The 14,320-nt window shown below is 37.1% G+C and overlaps 1 protein-coding gene across 1 annotated transcript; it reads left to right on the top strand.

Annotated features, from left to right (window-relative positions):
* The first annotated feature begins 11,570 nt into the window (after positions 1-11,570).
* On the top strand, positions 11,571-13,827 carry LOC124835648 (sucrose transport protein SUC8-like). The gene is made up of 4 exons (XM_047310615.2): positions 11,571-12,857; positions 13,038-13,101; positions 13,210-13,253; positions 13,393-13,827. Exons 1-4 carry the CDS (start codon positions 11,658-11,660, stop codon positions 13,573-13,575), a joined length of 1,491 nt encoding a protein of 496 aa, XP_047166571.2. The 5' UTR covers positions 11,571-11,657; the 3' UTR covers positions 13,576-13,827.
* The last annotated feature ends 493 nt before the right edge of the window (positions 13,828-14,320 follow it).

Here is a 14,320-nt window from a genome sequence, read left to right as displayed (position 1 = left end):
TTTTTGAGTTATTTTCTTTTACTGATTAGGTGATGGAAATCTATTTGCTACTCTACTGCTAAAGCAAAATAAATGAACTTGTTCTTTGGTTCAACACAAAGCCGAGAATCACCTTCCCAAAGGTTACAAAATGCAAGAAGAGATTTTATAAAGGAGCAGGAAGCTAAATGAAATATGCAATCAGGATTCAAGAAAAGGAATAAACATCAACCAATTCATTCATCACGAAAAACACATTACAGTTCTCTTGAAATAAAAACATTCAAAGTGAAAGAACAAACAAGTAGTGCCTGGCTTGCTCCTGGCCGAATGCTTCTCCTTCCAGTCTCCACACCAGTTTGCTTTCTCCTTCTTCAATCCATGCTGGGTGTACTCCTCCGTAACTTCTCTATGTGTAGAATCATGGAAGTGGAGTAATACCAAGAGCTCCCCCCCCTTAAACTAATAAATAAACCTCTTTTTAAGTGGCGGCTGGAGCCCTCCAAGTGTGCACAATTCCCAGACCTCAGGGCTTCTTCACGTAGGCTCTCCCTTTAGCTTGGTGGACCGTGAGTTGCTGCTGCACCTCCTTTCTGCCAATGTGCAGCCCCCTTTTTTTTCTTTGGGCCGTGGCAACTTCCCATTTGCTGGACCGTGAATAATTTCTTTCTTCCAGCACCACGTCTTCACTTCTTTGCTGGACCTTTCCGTGTGCCTCCAATGCTTGCTTCCATGGGCCCATGTTTTTGCCGTGTGCTCACCAAAATGTGCTGGGAATGTGAAGCCCATCATGTGTATGTGTTGCACGTTCCAGCCAAGAAAAAGTGTGGTGGCTCCCACTTTTATTCCAATTGTTTTGCCAAAATAAGTTGTCATGGCCGTGTAGCACCTTGCATTTTGCTTGTTGTGTTGGACAGAGATGCCCTAGACGTGTGGATTGCACCCCTTTTCTCTCAAGCATACACCACTCCCATGTGCATAAAGAAAAATGAAACCCACACCTCTCTCTTTTTAGTTTAAACAAAATTTATGTCACATCTTCTTTTGACCTCCAAAATGTCCCAAATATTATCCAACAATTTCCCTACAATTAATAATGCAAATAATTAGCTCAAATAATTCAAATTAATTAAAATAAGAATTTTTGGTCAAATTAAGCATAATTAGCAAAAACGGAAAAATACCGGACATTTTAGCACAATTCCCTAATAAAATCTGGTACAATAAACTAAGTGAAATTGAGAAAATATTGACTCATCAAACACGTCTAAAACTGTTTCAGCAGTTTTTCTTTGATTCTGGAGCTTGGTACAACATTGTATAATGTTGTTGAATGTGTCTAAAGGTATAGCAAACCAGAATAAGCACTAAAATGCAGTATGCATAGTGTGGTTGTTCAAAATCCTTAACCATTCACCATTTCAGCTTGAAATTCTAGCTCTTCACCGTGCTAATCTATTTGAATTGGTCTAATCTGAATTTTGGTCATGCTAAGCACATTAAATCTAGCTTAGATCTGTGTTTATACACTTCTTAGAGTCATTGCCTTTGCTGTCCAGTTTTTGATTCCATGAAAAGCTAAATTTGGTTGGTTCCTTGATGGTTTTTGCTGCATAATTTGGCCATAGCAAGGGTGATTTTCGAATCTTGTTGTTTCTGTGCTTTTGGAAAGGTTGAGCAAGTCTAAATGGATGTTTGAAAGTTGTTAATACTGCTCATTTGGTCAAAAATGAATTTAGATGCAGATTGGATATTTAAACCATCATTTTTGAGTTAAAAATGGAAGTGGATTAGTGATTCTGAATATTAATCATTGTTTCAGCTATTTAAGAGTTTAAACATGTTTAATATCACCAAGAAAAGTTGTTTGAACATTCATCAAAGTTGCTGAATCACTGCCACTCATTTTGGGTTTCAAAACCACTATTTTAGTTCATTTTTCTAGTGCAGTTTTTGTTTTCCAGCCACTGTTTTGGTAATTTTAGTGCAAAATTCATTGCTAGATTGTGAAAAATTTGGTTCAATGTTTAAAAATGAAAATACATGATCAAAAGAAGAAGTATCAAGTGTTAAAAAGCTGTTAGAACCAACCAATCCAGATTACAGGCCCTGAAAAATCAAAAACACAAAATCTGAAATTCATTGGGGCATTTTATCAAACACTTCTGAAAATTATCAAACAGTTTGCATTTGGAATAATTTCTGAACTGTGCTTGTGTTTTTCTTGCTTTCTTCATCCATTCTAGTGCCTTTGATAAGTTCCTCTTGTGTACCTACTTTCATTTGTGTGTTGTTCCAATTGTTTGTGTCTATTTTTTGGCATCCTAAGTTTCAAAACAACAGCATAGTTTGGTGCAGATTTTTAAACTGATTGGTGTGATTTTGCTGAGTTTTGGAGTGTATGTGCAAGCTGTTTGGGGCATCCAGCACCAGAATCCTTCTCCTACATTGGTAGCCTCCTAGGAAGTGGTTTAAGCATTAAAAGTGGAGCAAGAAGGAAGACTCAACAGCAGCTAAACATCACTGTCCAGCAAGCTGTAAATTCTGTTACAGCAACAACTTGCATCTCCAATTCAATTAGCTTTATGCAGCAGCAAGAAGACAAAGTTTTCATTAAATTCTTGGCCTCATTTCAAGTCTATATCACGGAATTTGTTGTTTGAAAAGTGTATTTCGGTTTACTTTTGCTGTTTTGAGTTAAGTGACTTGGGAAAATGCTCTTGAAGCAATTCCAAGTTCACAATTGAACATTGTAATATTCCAATTTCGTTTTCTTTAGTGTGGAAGTGTGTCAAGGGGCTCCAAGTGTCACTTTCACTTTCACTTAGGGCCGTCTAACATTTACATTCTTGCATCTTTATTGCTTTCTTTAATTTCTTGCTTAATCTTTTTGTTTGTTTTTTTTAAGTCTCCGTGGTATATAGGATTGCATAGCATTTAGCCCACCTTTCTTTGGTTTTAGGTTCATTTCATAACATTTGAAAAGAATTTGAAGAATTTCTACTTAGAAACTAAGGTAAAAGATAACTCTAAGGAAACTCTGGCTAAGGAAGAACTTGGTTTCTAAGCTTGTCCATTTGTGAGTCACCTCTTCTTCCTGGGAGCTACTTAGAAACATCTTTTGCCTCTAGAATCTCTTTAGAAATTTTTCACCAAAAACAAAGAAAGCTTGTGAAAATCTTTTCACTCATTACTTGTCAAATATTTTGAAAACTTTGTGAAAACCTTATCCTTTGACAAGATCGAGTCAATCAAGTGTGCAAGGAAGTTTGAAACCCCATAGTGAGAGTTCTTTAAGGGAGGAATTTGAGCAAAAATTTGAACAAAGGGATAGAGAGATTAGTGAGCTCAAAGACATGATTAGTCAACTTTTGATTAATCAAGACAAAAAGAAAGAGAGATCTTCCCATAGGAGAAGAGAAGAATCATCATCTTCTCATAGTGAGCTTGAGCAATATAGTAGTCACCACAATGATGATCACTACCAAATGCCTCCTAGAAGACATCATAGAGTTAGAGAGAACCATCCAAGAGAGCCCAAAATTGATCTTCCTTCCTTTCATGGAAAGGATGATGTGGAAGAGTACCTAGAATGGGAAATGAAAGTTGAATAATTGTTTGAGTGCCACCAAATAGATGATGAAAGGAGAGTCACCATGGCTTCTCTAAGCTTTCAAGGCTATGCCTTAATTTGGTGGACAGCCTTGGTCAAGGATTATAGGCTAAGACACTTACCTCCCATCAGATATTGGAATGAGTTGAGAACCACCTTGAGAAGAAGACATGTACTAGCCTATTATGATAGGGAATTAATGGATAAGCTCTACAAACTCCAACAAAGAAACATGAGTGTTGAAGAGTATAGGCAGAAAATGGAGTTGCTTATGTTGAGAGCTGGAATAAGAGAGGAACCAAGGATAACAATTGCTAGGTTCCAAAGTGGACTCAACTATGACATAAGAGATAGGGTTGAACTTATACCCTACAATGATCTCAATGAATTAGTCCAACTTTGTGTGAGGGTGGAGCAACAACTCAAGAGGAAAAGCTCCACTAAGAAAGATTACCCTCATAGTTCCAACCATAAGAAAGATTACCCTCATAGTTCCAACCATAAGAAAGAGTACAAGAGGGAGGGTAGTCTAACCAAGCCAAGATATGAAGAAGTTAGAGAGAGAGAGAGGAAAAGAAAAAGTCAAAGAACCTTCAAGAGATCATAAGAGTAAGGAGACTAAGTGCGTTAGATGTGGGGAAAAAGGGCACTATGCATCTGAGTGCCGCAATAGAAGGTCAACTTACATCCTTGAGCATGAGAGTGAAAGTGAGGGTTCTTCATATAGTGAGTCTGAAACATCCACTTCTGAAGAAGAAGAAGCTTTACCTTGTGATGGTGACTTACTTATGGTAAGGAGACTCCTGAAAAGTAAACATGTAGAATTAGAACAGTCACAAAGAGAGAACCTATTCCACACAAGATGTAAAGTTTTGGAAAAGACATGTTCAATGATTGTGGATAGTGGTTCTTGTTGTAACTGTTGTAGTTCTAGAATGGTAGAGAAGCTTGGCTTAACCATTACTCCTCATCCTAAACCTTACAAACTTCAATGGATCAAAGAGGATGATGGAATAGTAGTTAAAGAACAAGTAAGAGTACCCATTTCCATTGGCAAATATGAAGATCAAATTGTTTGTGATATAGTACCAATGGAAGCTGGGCACATATTACTTGGAAGACCTTGGCAATATGATAAGCAAGCTTTACATGATGGAGTCACCAATAAAATCACCATTCAACACAAGGGAAAGAAAATTATGTTGTGTCCTCTTACACCTTCACAAGTAAGAGAGGATCAAATAATTCTTAAAAAGAAGTTGGATGGAGAAAAGAAAAGTAGGAAAGAAGGAAAGGAGAAAACCCTAAACCATGCCTCAAATAAGGAAGTTGTCCAACCTCAAACTTTGAACATTTCTAAAAATCTTTTTCTTGGACAACCTCATTTTCTTCTCTATTGCAAAGAGGCACTTGTTTCAATAAATCATGAACTTGGTTCTCTACCAAAGGGGTTGCAGAAACTTTTAAAAGAATGTGATGATGTATTTCCTAAAGAGGTACCAAGTGGATTACCACCTTTAAGAGGAATAGAACATCAAATAGATTTAGTGCCTGGGGCCAGCCTTCCTAATAGGCCAGCCTATAGGACCAATCCCATGGAAACAAAAGAAATAGAGAAACAAGTCAATGAATTGTTGAATAAAGGGTGGATCCAAAAGAGTTTAAGTCCTTGTGTTGTGCCTGTGTTGTTGGTTCCTAAGAAGGATGGATCTTGGAGGATGTGTACAGATTGTAGGGCCATCAACAATATAACTGTCAAATATAGGCACCCCATTCCTAGATTAGATGACATGTTGGATGAATTACATGGAGCAAACATTTTTACCAAAATTGATCTCAAAAGCGGATATCATCAAATAAGAATTCAAGAGGGAGATGAATGGAAAACTGCTTTTAAGACCAAGTTTGGTTTGTATGAATGGTTAGTCATGCCCTTTGGCTTGACCAATGCTCCAAGTACATTCATGAGGTTAATGAACCATGTTCTTAGAGAATGCATAGGGAGGTTTGTAGTGGTCTACTTTGATGTAAAAAAAAGTCTTGCTTCTTCTTAGAGAATATCATCTCTTTGCCAACTTTGACAAATGTACTTTTTGTCAAGAAAGTGTGATTTTCCTTGGATTCAAAGTTGGAAAAGAAGGTGTACATGTTGATCCAGAGAAGATCAAGGCTATACAAGAATGGCCAACTCCCAAAAATGTAGGAGAGGTGAGAAGTTTTCATGGATTAGCAAGTTTTTATAGAAGATTTGTGAAAGACTTCTCCACCATAGCCACTCCTTTAAATGAGCTAGTCAAGAAAGACAAACCTTTTCTTTGGGGTGATAAGCAAGAGTTGTCGTTTGAGACTTTGAAGCACAAGTTAACACATGCACCTATTCTAGTTTTACCTGATTTTTCCAAAGCCTTTGAACTAGAATGTGATGCATCTGGGGTAGGTATAGGAGCTGTTCTAATACAAGGAGGACACCCCATAGCTTATCTTAGTGAAAAACTTAGAGGGGCAACTTTGAACTATCCTACCTATGACAAAGAATTGTATGCCCTCATTAGAGCTTTAAAAACTTAGGTGCATTATTTGGTAACTAGAGAATTCATAATACATACTGATCATGAATCTCTCAAGTACACTAAAGGGAAGCAAAGCTAAACAAAAGGCATGCAAAGTGGGTGGAATATCTTGAGCAATTTCCTTATGTCATCAAACACAAAAAGGGGAGTACTAATGTTGTTGCGGATGCTTTATCTAGAAGACATGCATTGTTAATAACCCTAGGATCTCAAATATTAGGATTTGATGACATAAAAGATTTATATGAAAATGATGAAACATTTGCATCTACTTATTCATCATGTCTTAAGAATTCTTTTGATGGATTCTATCTTTCTGAGGGGTATCTTTTTAATAAAGGAAAACTTTGTATACCCTAAGGATCCATTAGAAAACTTCTTATCAAAGAGAGTCATGGAGGAGGTCTCATGGGTCATCATGGAGTTGATAAAACGCTAAATATTTTGAAAAGTAAATTTTATTGGCCACACATGAGAATAGATGTTCAAAGGCATTGTTCTAAATGTATAGCTTGTTTACAAGCTAAGTCCAAAATTATGCCTCATGGACTCTATACACCTCTTCCTATAGCTAATACCCCTTGGGAAGACCTTAGCATGGACTTTGTCTTAGGATTGCCAAGAACTCAAAGGGGGTATGATTTTATATTTGTGGTAGTAGATCATTTTAGTAAAATGGCTCATTTTATACCTTGCCACAAAGTAGATGATGCTAGCTATATCTCTAGACTCTTCTTTAAAGAAATAGTGAGATTGCATGGCTTACCAAAAACTATAGTGTTTGATAGAGATGTGAAGTTTCTAAGCCATTTTTGGAAAACTTGGAACTAAACTTCTATTTTCTACTACATGTCACCCACAAACTGATGGGCAAACTGAAGTAGTAAATAGATCTTTATCTACACTATTAAGGGTAATATTAAGAGGTAATAACAAATCTTGGGATGAACATCTACCTCACATTGAATTTGCTTATAATAGAGTAGTCAACAAAACTACTAATCTTTCTCCTTTTGAGGTTGTTTATGGCTTTAACCCTATCACACCTCTTGATTTACTACCTCTTCCAGAATCATCTTCTTTTTTTCATAAAGAAGGTAATTCGGAAGCACAGTTCATCAAGAAGTTACATGAGAAGGTCAAAATCCAAATTGAAAAACAAACTCAAAAATATGCAGAATACAACAACAAAGGGAGAAAGAAAATAGTTTTTGAAGAAGGAGACCTAGTTTGGCTTCATTTGAGAAAGGAAAGATTTCCCTCTCAAAGGAAATCCAAACTTAGTCCAAGAGGAGATGGTCCATTCAAGGTGGTCAAAAGAATAAATGATAATGCATACATCTTAGATCTCCCTGAAAGTTATGGTGTCAATCATACTTTTAACATCTGCGATTTAATTCCTTTCACAGGGAATGATCAACAGGGTGAATCAGATCTGAGGACAGATCCATTTCAAGAGGGAGGGTCTGATGGAAGACCATCTAAGGCGCATATTGGACCTCTTACTAGAGCCATGGCAAAGAGGATTCAAGAGGAAGAAGGATCACCTACCATTTTGCTTTTATGGAAGGTAATTTACATTGATTCTTTTTCCCATAATTAAAAGCACATTTTTCCTTGCTTTGTAGGATTAATAAAAAGCAGCTGCCAATATAAAGACTTGGGGGAAAAGCTTGCTGCCCAAACTATCAAACAAAGGTGTTTTACATGTGTGCTGCTGACCAAAACCATCAAAACAGAATTTGGCGCTTTCCTTTTTCAAACTTGCTGCCCAAGAATTCACATGAGCTGTGTGAGCTGCTGCCCAAACCAAAATTGGCGCCATTCATTTCAGTTTAATTGTCATTTCATTTTGAATGTCATTTCAGATCTGAGGCTGTTATTTCCCTATAAATAAGAGACCTCTTTCACCATGTAAAGAACTTTTGAGCTTAGTAAATTGCTGCTAAAATTAACTTCCAGCCCTAATGCTCTTGAGTCATTTATTCTCTCTACTTTCTCTTCCCTTTCCTCTAGCTTCCTTCCATTGTAGGAAGGCCTTCTGAGCTGTGAGGTTCCCACACATACTCATTCCACTCAAACACACCAACCATCAATCAATCTCACTCAATTTCCACCGCATCCACACTGCTGATTTCAATCCGCTGCACCAATACTGTTCTCGGTTTTTGAAGCTTTGTCTGCAAGGTCCAGGTCATTCTAAGCATGTCTAAGCTTCCATCATCCATAAATAACATTTAAAGCTTGATGAGGAGCCTTGATTGTCCTTCTTTTTCTTCAAGAGTTGGCTTTTAGATGATTCATTGCTGGCCATTAAGCATAGATTTTCTTGCTCATTTGAATTGTTTGAGCATGAGGAGCTTGAATCGAATAATGTCAAGTTAACAACATCTATGACTTTATCATGAGTGACTCTTAAAAATTCCCACATTTCCTAAGCACTTTCATAAACAGAAACTTTGAAAAAATCATCAAGGGTTAGTGCAGATAAAATTATGTTCCTAGCCCTAACATCATATTGTGTCATTCTATTTTCATCCATAGTCCACTGTAAAAATGGTTTTTCTACCTGCATATCATTTACAAAAATAGTGGGAACAATTGGTCCATTCATAACAACTTCCCAAATACCCTTGTCAATAGACTCCAAAAATATTTGCATTCTTATTTTCCAAAACGCATAATTTTCCCCCGTAAACAAAGGAGGTATGTCAATAGAAGCACCCTCAGCATAAACTTGGTTATGACCGCCTATTTTCGTAAAATTTGTAAAACTATCAAAGCAAGCTCTGATACCAATTGTCGGAACAATCGGTACCGTTATAGAGTCGCGCAGCGGAATAAAATATTCAGAAAGCGTGTTACGGTCACAAATCAAGTTTTGATGGTCCGTTTTAGAAAAACAATTTTTTTAGAGAAAATTTATCAAACAGTTAATGTGCATAAAACAATAAAGAGAGTAGGGAGTAGAAAAAATTGATACACTGGATTTTTATCCTGGTTCGATTCAAAAGAATCTACGTCCAATTGTTAATCACTATAAAAAGTGATTAACGTTTTCACTAAAATTAGTTTCACAAATTACAATAAGAGTGAATAAAAAACAGAGAGATAAAACCTTCCTTCGACGAACGAACCGGAAGATGACCACCTTGCCAACTCGAAGAGAACCGCTCCAACTATCGACACACGAAACGCGAGCTTCTCCTATTCATGAGACCAGGCAAAGCACTTGAACTAGCTTTTTAGAACTTCCTCAGACACACTGTATTCTCAAAAAGCTTAGAGTTTTCTTCTTAAAGTTTTGGAAGAACCTTATATAGCCAACAATTCTGAATTCGCAGAGATGAATTATAACTGCCACAGAATTATAGCTTCTGATAATCGATTAAATGTGTAACAATTCTGGAAGTACAATTTTTTCTAAGTATTACATGTTTAAAGCCTTTCCTAATACATTTATAATCTACAAAGTGCTTTTAAAACAATTAGAACAGTTTATCTTCTTGCAACATCATCAAAATCATTTATCTTCAAATTTACCAATGCTCCTCATTGGTAACACATTTTCAGGTGCTCATCCAGATCAGATGATCCATGATACATGTTGAAGGTTGGTGGGACCAACTATTCGGGGATGCACGTCTCCATGATGACACTTACGAACAACAATAAGTCGGTTGTGTTCACTATTGGAACAAAATTATGGTCTTTACTCACTCCCGTGCTCTCCTTTTGCATGAGCTTGGTGGTTTCTTCAGGCTTAGTCTGGATAGGCCAAGAAGCCATTCTAGGAGTAGAATTTTGGGTAGTCTGCTCCTGCCAAGCAGCCGCATGTTCGACTCTCAAGGTCATTAGCTCTTCTTCATGCCTCTTCTGCATGTCCAACATTTGTTGCTACAACATCATTATCATCTCCATTAGATCCTTATGGTTCTCTTGTCCTCCTTGCACCGTGTTACCCACGTTCCTTGTGGTCACTATTGGACTACTATTCTCAATCTTCTCAAGCCCCACTATGAGCGTCGAAATGTTTTGGTAGTGGGGTCAAATTATCTTCAACACCAAATTTCAAACAACCTTGAAACTGGTTAGAAATCTAAGTTTTTATTTCAATATTCCTTACACCGAGCGGGAGATGACCTACAAAAGGTACTTTAATAGTTAAGTCAGTAAATGATCGTTTTGTAATTAAAGTCAATTATCAACAGTGTAATACATACGATCACCTACCTTCTTACCTTAAACTTGTATTTATAAGTTTTAGAATATCATTTCAATTAAAATCGCCCTAATCACGACTCAATGGTTGATAAACATATTTTACCTATAAACGTGTTTAATTAGCATTACATATCAATCATCTATAAAGGTGTTTAATTAGCATTACAGATCAATCATTAGGTGTGTTACCGATGGGTCATTAACTCTTTGATAAGGACTATCCAATTTCCAAGAACTAAGAGTATGATAAAGTTGACGACCCAACGAACCGGACGGGATACGTATTTATTTGTTTTTGAAAAAAAAGGTATGCATGATTCTTACAGTAATCTTCAATCACAAATATAACATAAATTCACAATTCGTAAAACTTTGAAACCAGCAAAAAAGATACTAATAAAACAATGGTTCAATAATACAAGTCACACACCTTAAAACATTTACTATATTGCTATAATTCAGTTTAACTTTACATATAAAACAAAATTTAAAAGATAAATATTTTTATCTCAGGCGTTACTTTATAACTCTTAAATAATCCCAATCTTTAGTGACAAAAGAAATGTTTAGAGACCAATCTTTTAATTAAAAACTAATATTTTTGTTGTCAAAACTTTAATAACTAATATTAATGAATAATTTAGAAATTTACTATAAAAACTATTTTAGTTATCAATTTAAAAACCAATTATAATTTTTGGAAATTATTTTAATTGTTAATAATTTTTAATTTATAAATTAAAATCTAAATTAGTAATCATAATAATTAATTATTTTTTATCATTAAAATTAAAATTGTTTATTATTCAGTGATATATCAAATGAACTATCACCTAAAGAATTTCATTAATATAATAACATACATTAATATTATTATTTAACTCATTATTATCATTATTTACTCAAAGACCGATTACCACCACATATCTCAATTAGAACTAAAAATAATACTAGAAACAAAAAAAACCAGACATAACAAATAGCATAAACATTGCCACTCATTACCAACTAACTTTCTTAAAAACAGAATGTAGCATATAAATGGATGGTGCACGTTCTCAGTCATTAATAATGACCGTGAGTGTCTCCTACATTCATGGTAGACCTAAAACCATTACTACCTTAATTCTTCTATATAAACCTCTCGATGTGTCGGTTTTAAATTGAGCACATGCACCAATTCTTTGTCCAGAGGTCACCACTGAGAGACACCGAAAGCGCAAAAAGCACATTTCACGTCTCTCATTGGTTTATAGGCCTCCCAAATAATAATGGAGGAGCAACCAAAAAGGGAACCTAGTCCCCTCCGTAAAATGGTGGCGGTGTCATCCATCGCTGCCGGTATCCAATTCGGATGGGCCCTACAACTCTCCCTTCTAACACCATATGTACAAACCCTAGGAGTTCCTCATGCTTGGGCCTCCTTCATCTGGCTCTGTGGCCCCATCTCTGGCCTAGTAGTTCAGCCCATTGTAGGCTATTGCAGTGACCATTGCAAGTCTCCTTTCGGTCGTCGTCGTCCCTTTATCCTCGCCGGTGCACTTTTCGTTGCCATAGCCATTATTCTTATTGGCTTCGCTGCCGATATAGGACACTTAGCTGGCGATGACATCACCAAGAAAACCCGTCCACGTGCCGTCGCCATTTTCGTCATTGGCTTCTGGATCTTAGATGTTGCCAACAACATGCTCCAAGGTCCATGTCGCGCCTTCCTCGGTGACTTGGCTGCCGGCGATCAGAAGAAGACGAGAACCGCAAACTCGTTCTACTCTTTTTTCATGGCTGTCGGCAACGTCCTGGGCTATGCCGCAGGATCTTATGACGGTCTCCACAAGATCTTCCCTTTCACAGAAACTGAGGCATGCAACGTCTTCTGCGCAAACCTAAAGAGTTGCTTTTTCTTCTCCATCGTTCTTCTTCTTGTTCTATGCATTATAGTTCTCTCTTGCGTGAATGACCCTCAGTTCATTCCGGCATCTGAGAAGATGAAGGTTGAGGAGGCAGAGAACACGCACGTTTCATGCTTCTGCGGAGAGTTGTGCGTTGCATTCAAGGGACTGAAGAAGCCAATGTGGATGTTGATGCTAGTGACAGCTATTACATGGATTGCGTGGTTCCCATATGTGTTGTTCGACACTGACTGGATGGGTCGTGAGGTGTACGGCGGTGATGTGGGTCAGAAGGCATACGATGATGGTGTGCATGCTGGTTCTTTGGGGCTCATGTTGAATTCAGTGGTGTTGGCTGTGGCGTCTTTGGGTGTAGAACCACTAGGTCGCTTGGTTGGTGGAGTCAAGTGGTTGTGGGCAATCGTTAATGTTATTCTCGCAGTTTGCATGGCAATGACTGTGCCCATTGCAAAAATCGCTGAGCATCAACGTGCCCTTAACCCTGCCCTCATTGGAAACCCCTCAATGAATGTGAAAGCTGGATCCTTAGCCTTCTTCTGCGTCCTTGGTATTCCTTTGGCGGTAATCTTTCTATCTTTACTCACCATTTGTGCAACAATATATTAGGGTTTCCATCCATCATCACTTGTTTAGATACCATTTAGAAGAATTTTCAAAAAAAATCTGAATTGTATCTTTAATTTTCATCAAATTACAATCGTCGTTTATCCTGCTGAAAACTAATACATTTCGTGTAACCAGGTTACGTATAGTGTTCCCTTTGCTTTAGCCTCTATCTACTCTAGCAACTCAGGAGCAGGACAAGGTATATATATATACATAGTTACCAATTTCTTAATGTTAATGGAAAAAAGGGCGATGTTTAAGCCTAAATAAAAATGTGTAACCTTTTTGTTTGCTTCAAAATTTTCAGGACTATCTTTGGGTCTTCTCAATGTTGCAATTGTGATTCCTCAGGTTAGAATATATTTACTTAATACGTTGAAATTTCATTACGTTTGTCATAACTATATCAAGAATTCTAGAATAGAACATATACAACTTCCTTGGTGGACGAACGAATTTCAACGAAGACTTATATATTTGGTTTGCACAGATGATTGTATCGGCAATTAGTGGACCATGGGATTCTTGGTTTGGTGGTGGCAACTTGCCGGCGTTCGTGTTGGGCGCGGTGGCGGCTGCCATAGGTGCCATACTGGCAGTTGTTGTACTTCCAAACCCCAAGAAACACGATGCAACCAAGATTCCTAGCCTCTCCATGGGAAGCTTCCATTAATGGCTAGAGCTCGGTATGCTCCCCCGTACATTTATACATGGGAAGGAAAATGATGGAGTTTTTGGATTCAAAGATGGTGCATGTGCTCCAGAAATTAGTTATTAAATCCTTAAAATGTTTCCACAGCTATCATAGCATGTGCAAAACATCCATGTTATGTAGCTATCATAGCTTGTGTAAAACATCCTTCTTCTATATATAGATGGATGTTACATATAAAGGGATTTTATTGAAGGAAACGTCTTCAAGTTGAATCTATCGATTTCTCTCTCTCTCTCTCTCTCTCTCTCTCTGTATATATATATATATATATATATATATATATATATGAAAAGTAAAACTATCTTTTGTTTTTCCTTTCTTAAGTGCTATTTCACACCTTAGTCTCTTAATTTGAAAGAAAAAGACTCGAACATCTCAAACTACCGTTTTCGATTTTTATTTCTAAATTAAATTGTTATAATATTTCAAAAATTTGAAGATAATTAAAAACAATCTGTACTATAGGATACCCAACCCTCCAACGGTCAACCAATAACAACCACTGAAGGTTACTGTAATGACGTTCGACCACGCAGCTTGGTCGATCGCTTGATAACCAACCGTAATAGCGTACGACCACGTGACGCTATCGACCATTTGAGGCTCGACAGCCGCATAAGCGATGTCGCGACATGAGACATACGTCCGACACGTCATCCAATTAGGTCGACACGAATGATGATCGACATACAGAGGCTCGACA

The sequence above is a fragment of the Vigna umbellata genome, chromosome 4 (genome assembly GCF_029865625.1).
Source record: "Vigna umbellata cultivar VRB3 chromosome 4, Vumbellata_1.0, whole genome shotgun sequence".
NCBI classification, from domain to species: domain Eukaryota; kingdom Viridiplantae; phylum Streptophyta; class Magnoliopsida; order Fabales; family Fabaceae; genus Vigna; species Vigna umbellata.
This window is presented reverse-complemented; position numbering and strand designations above follow the sequence as displayed.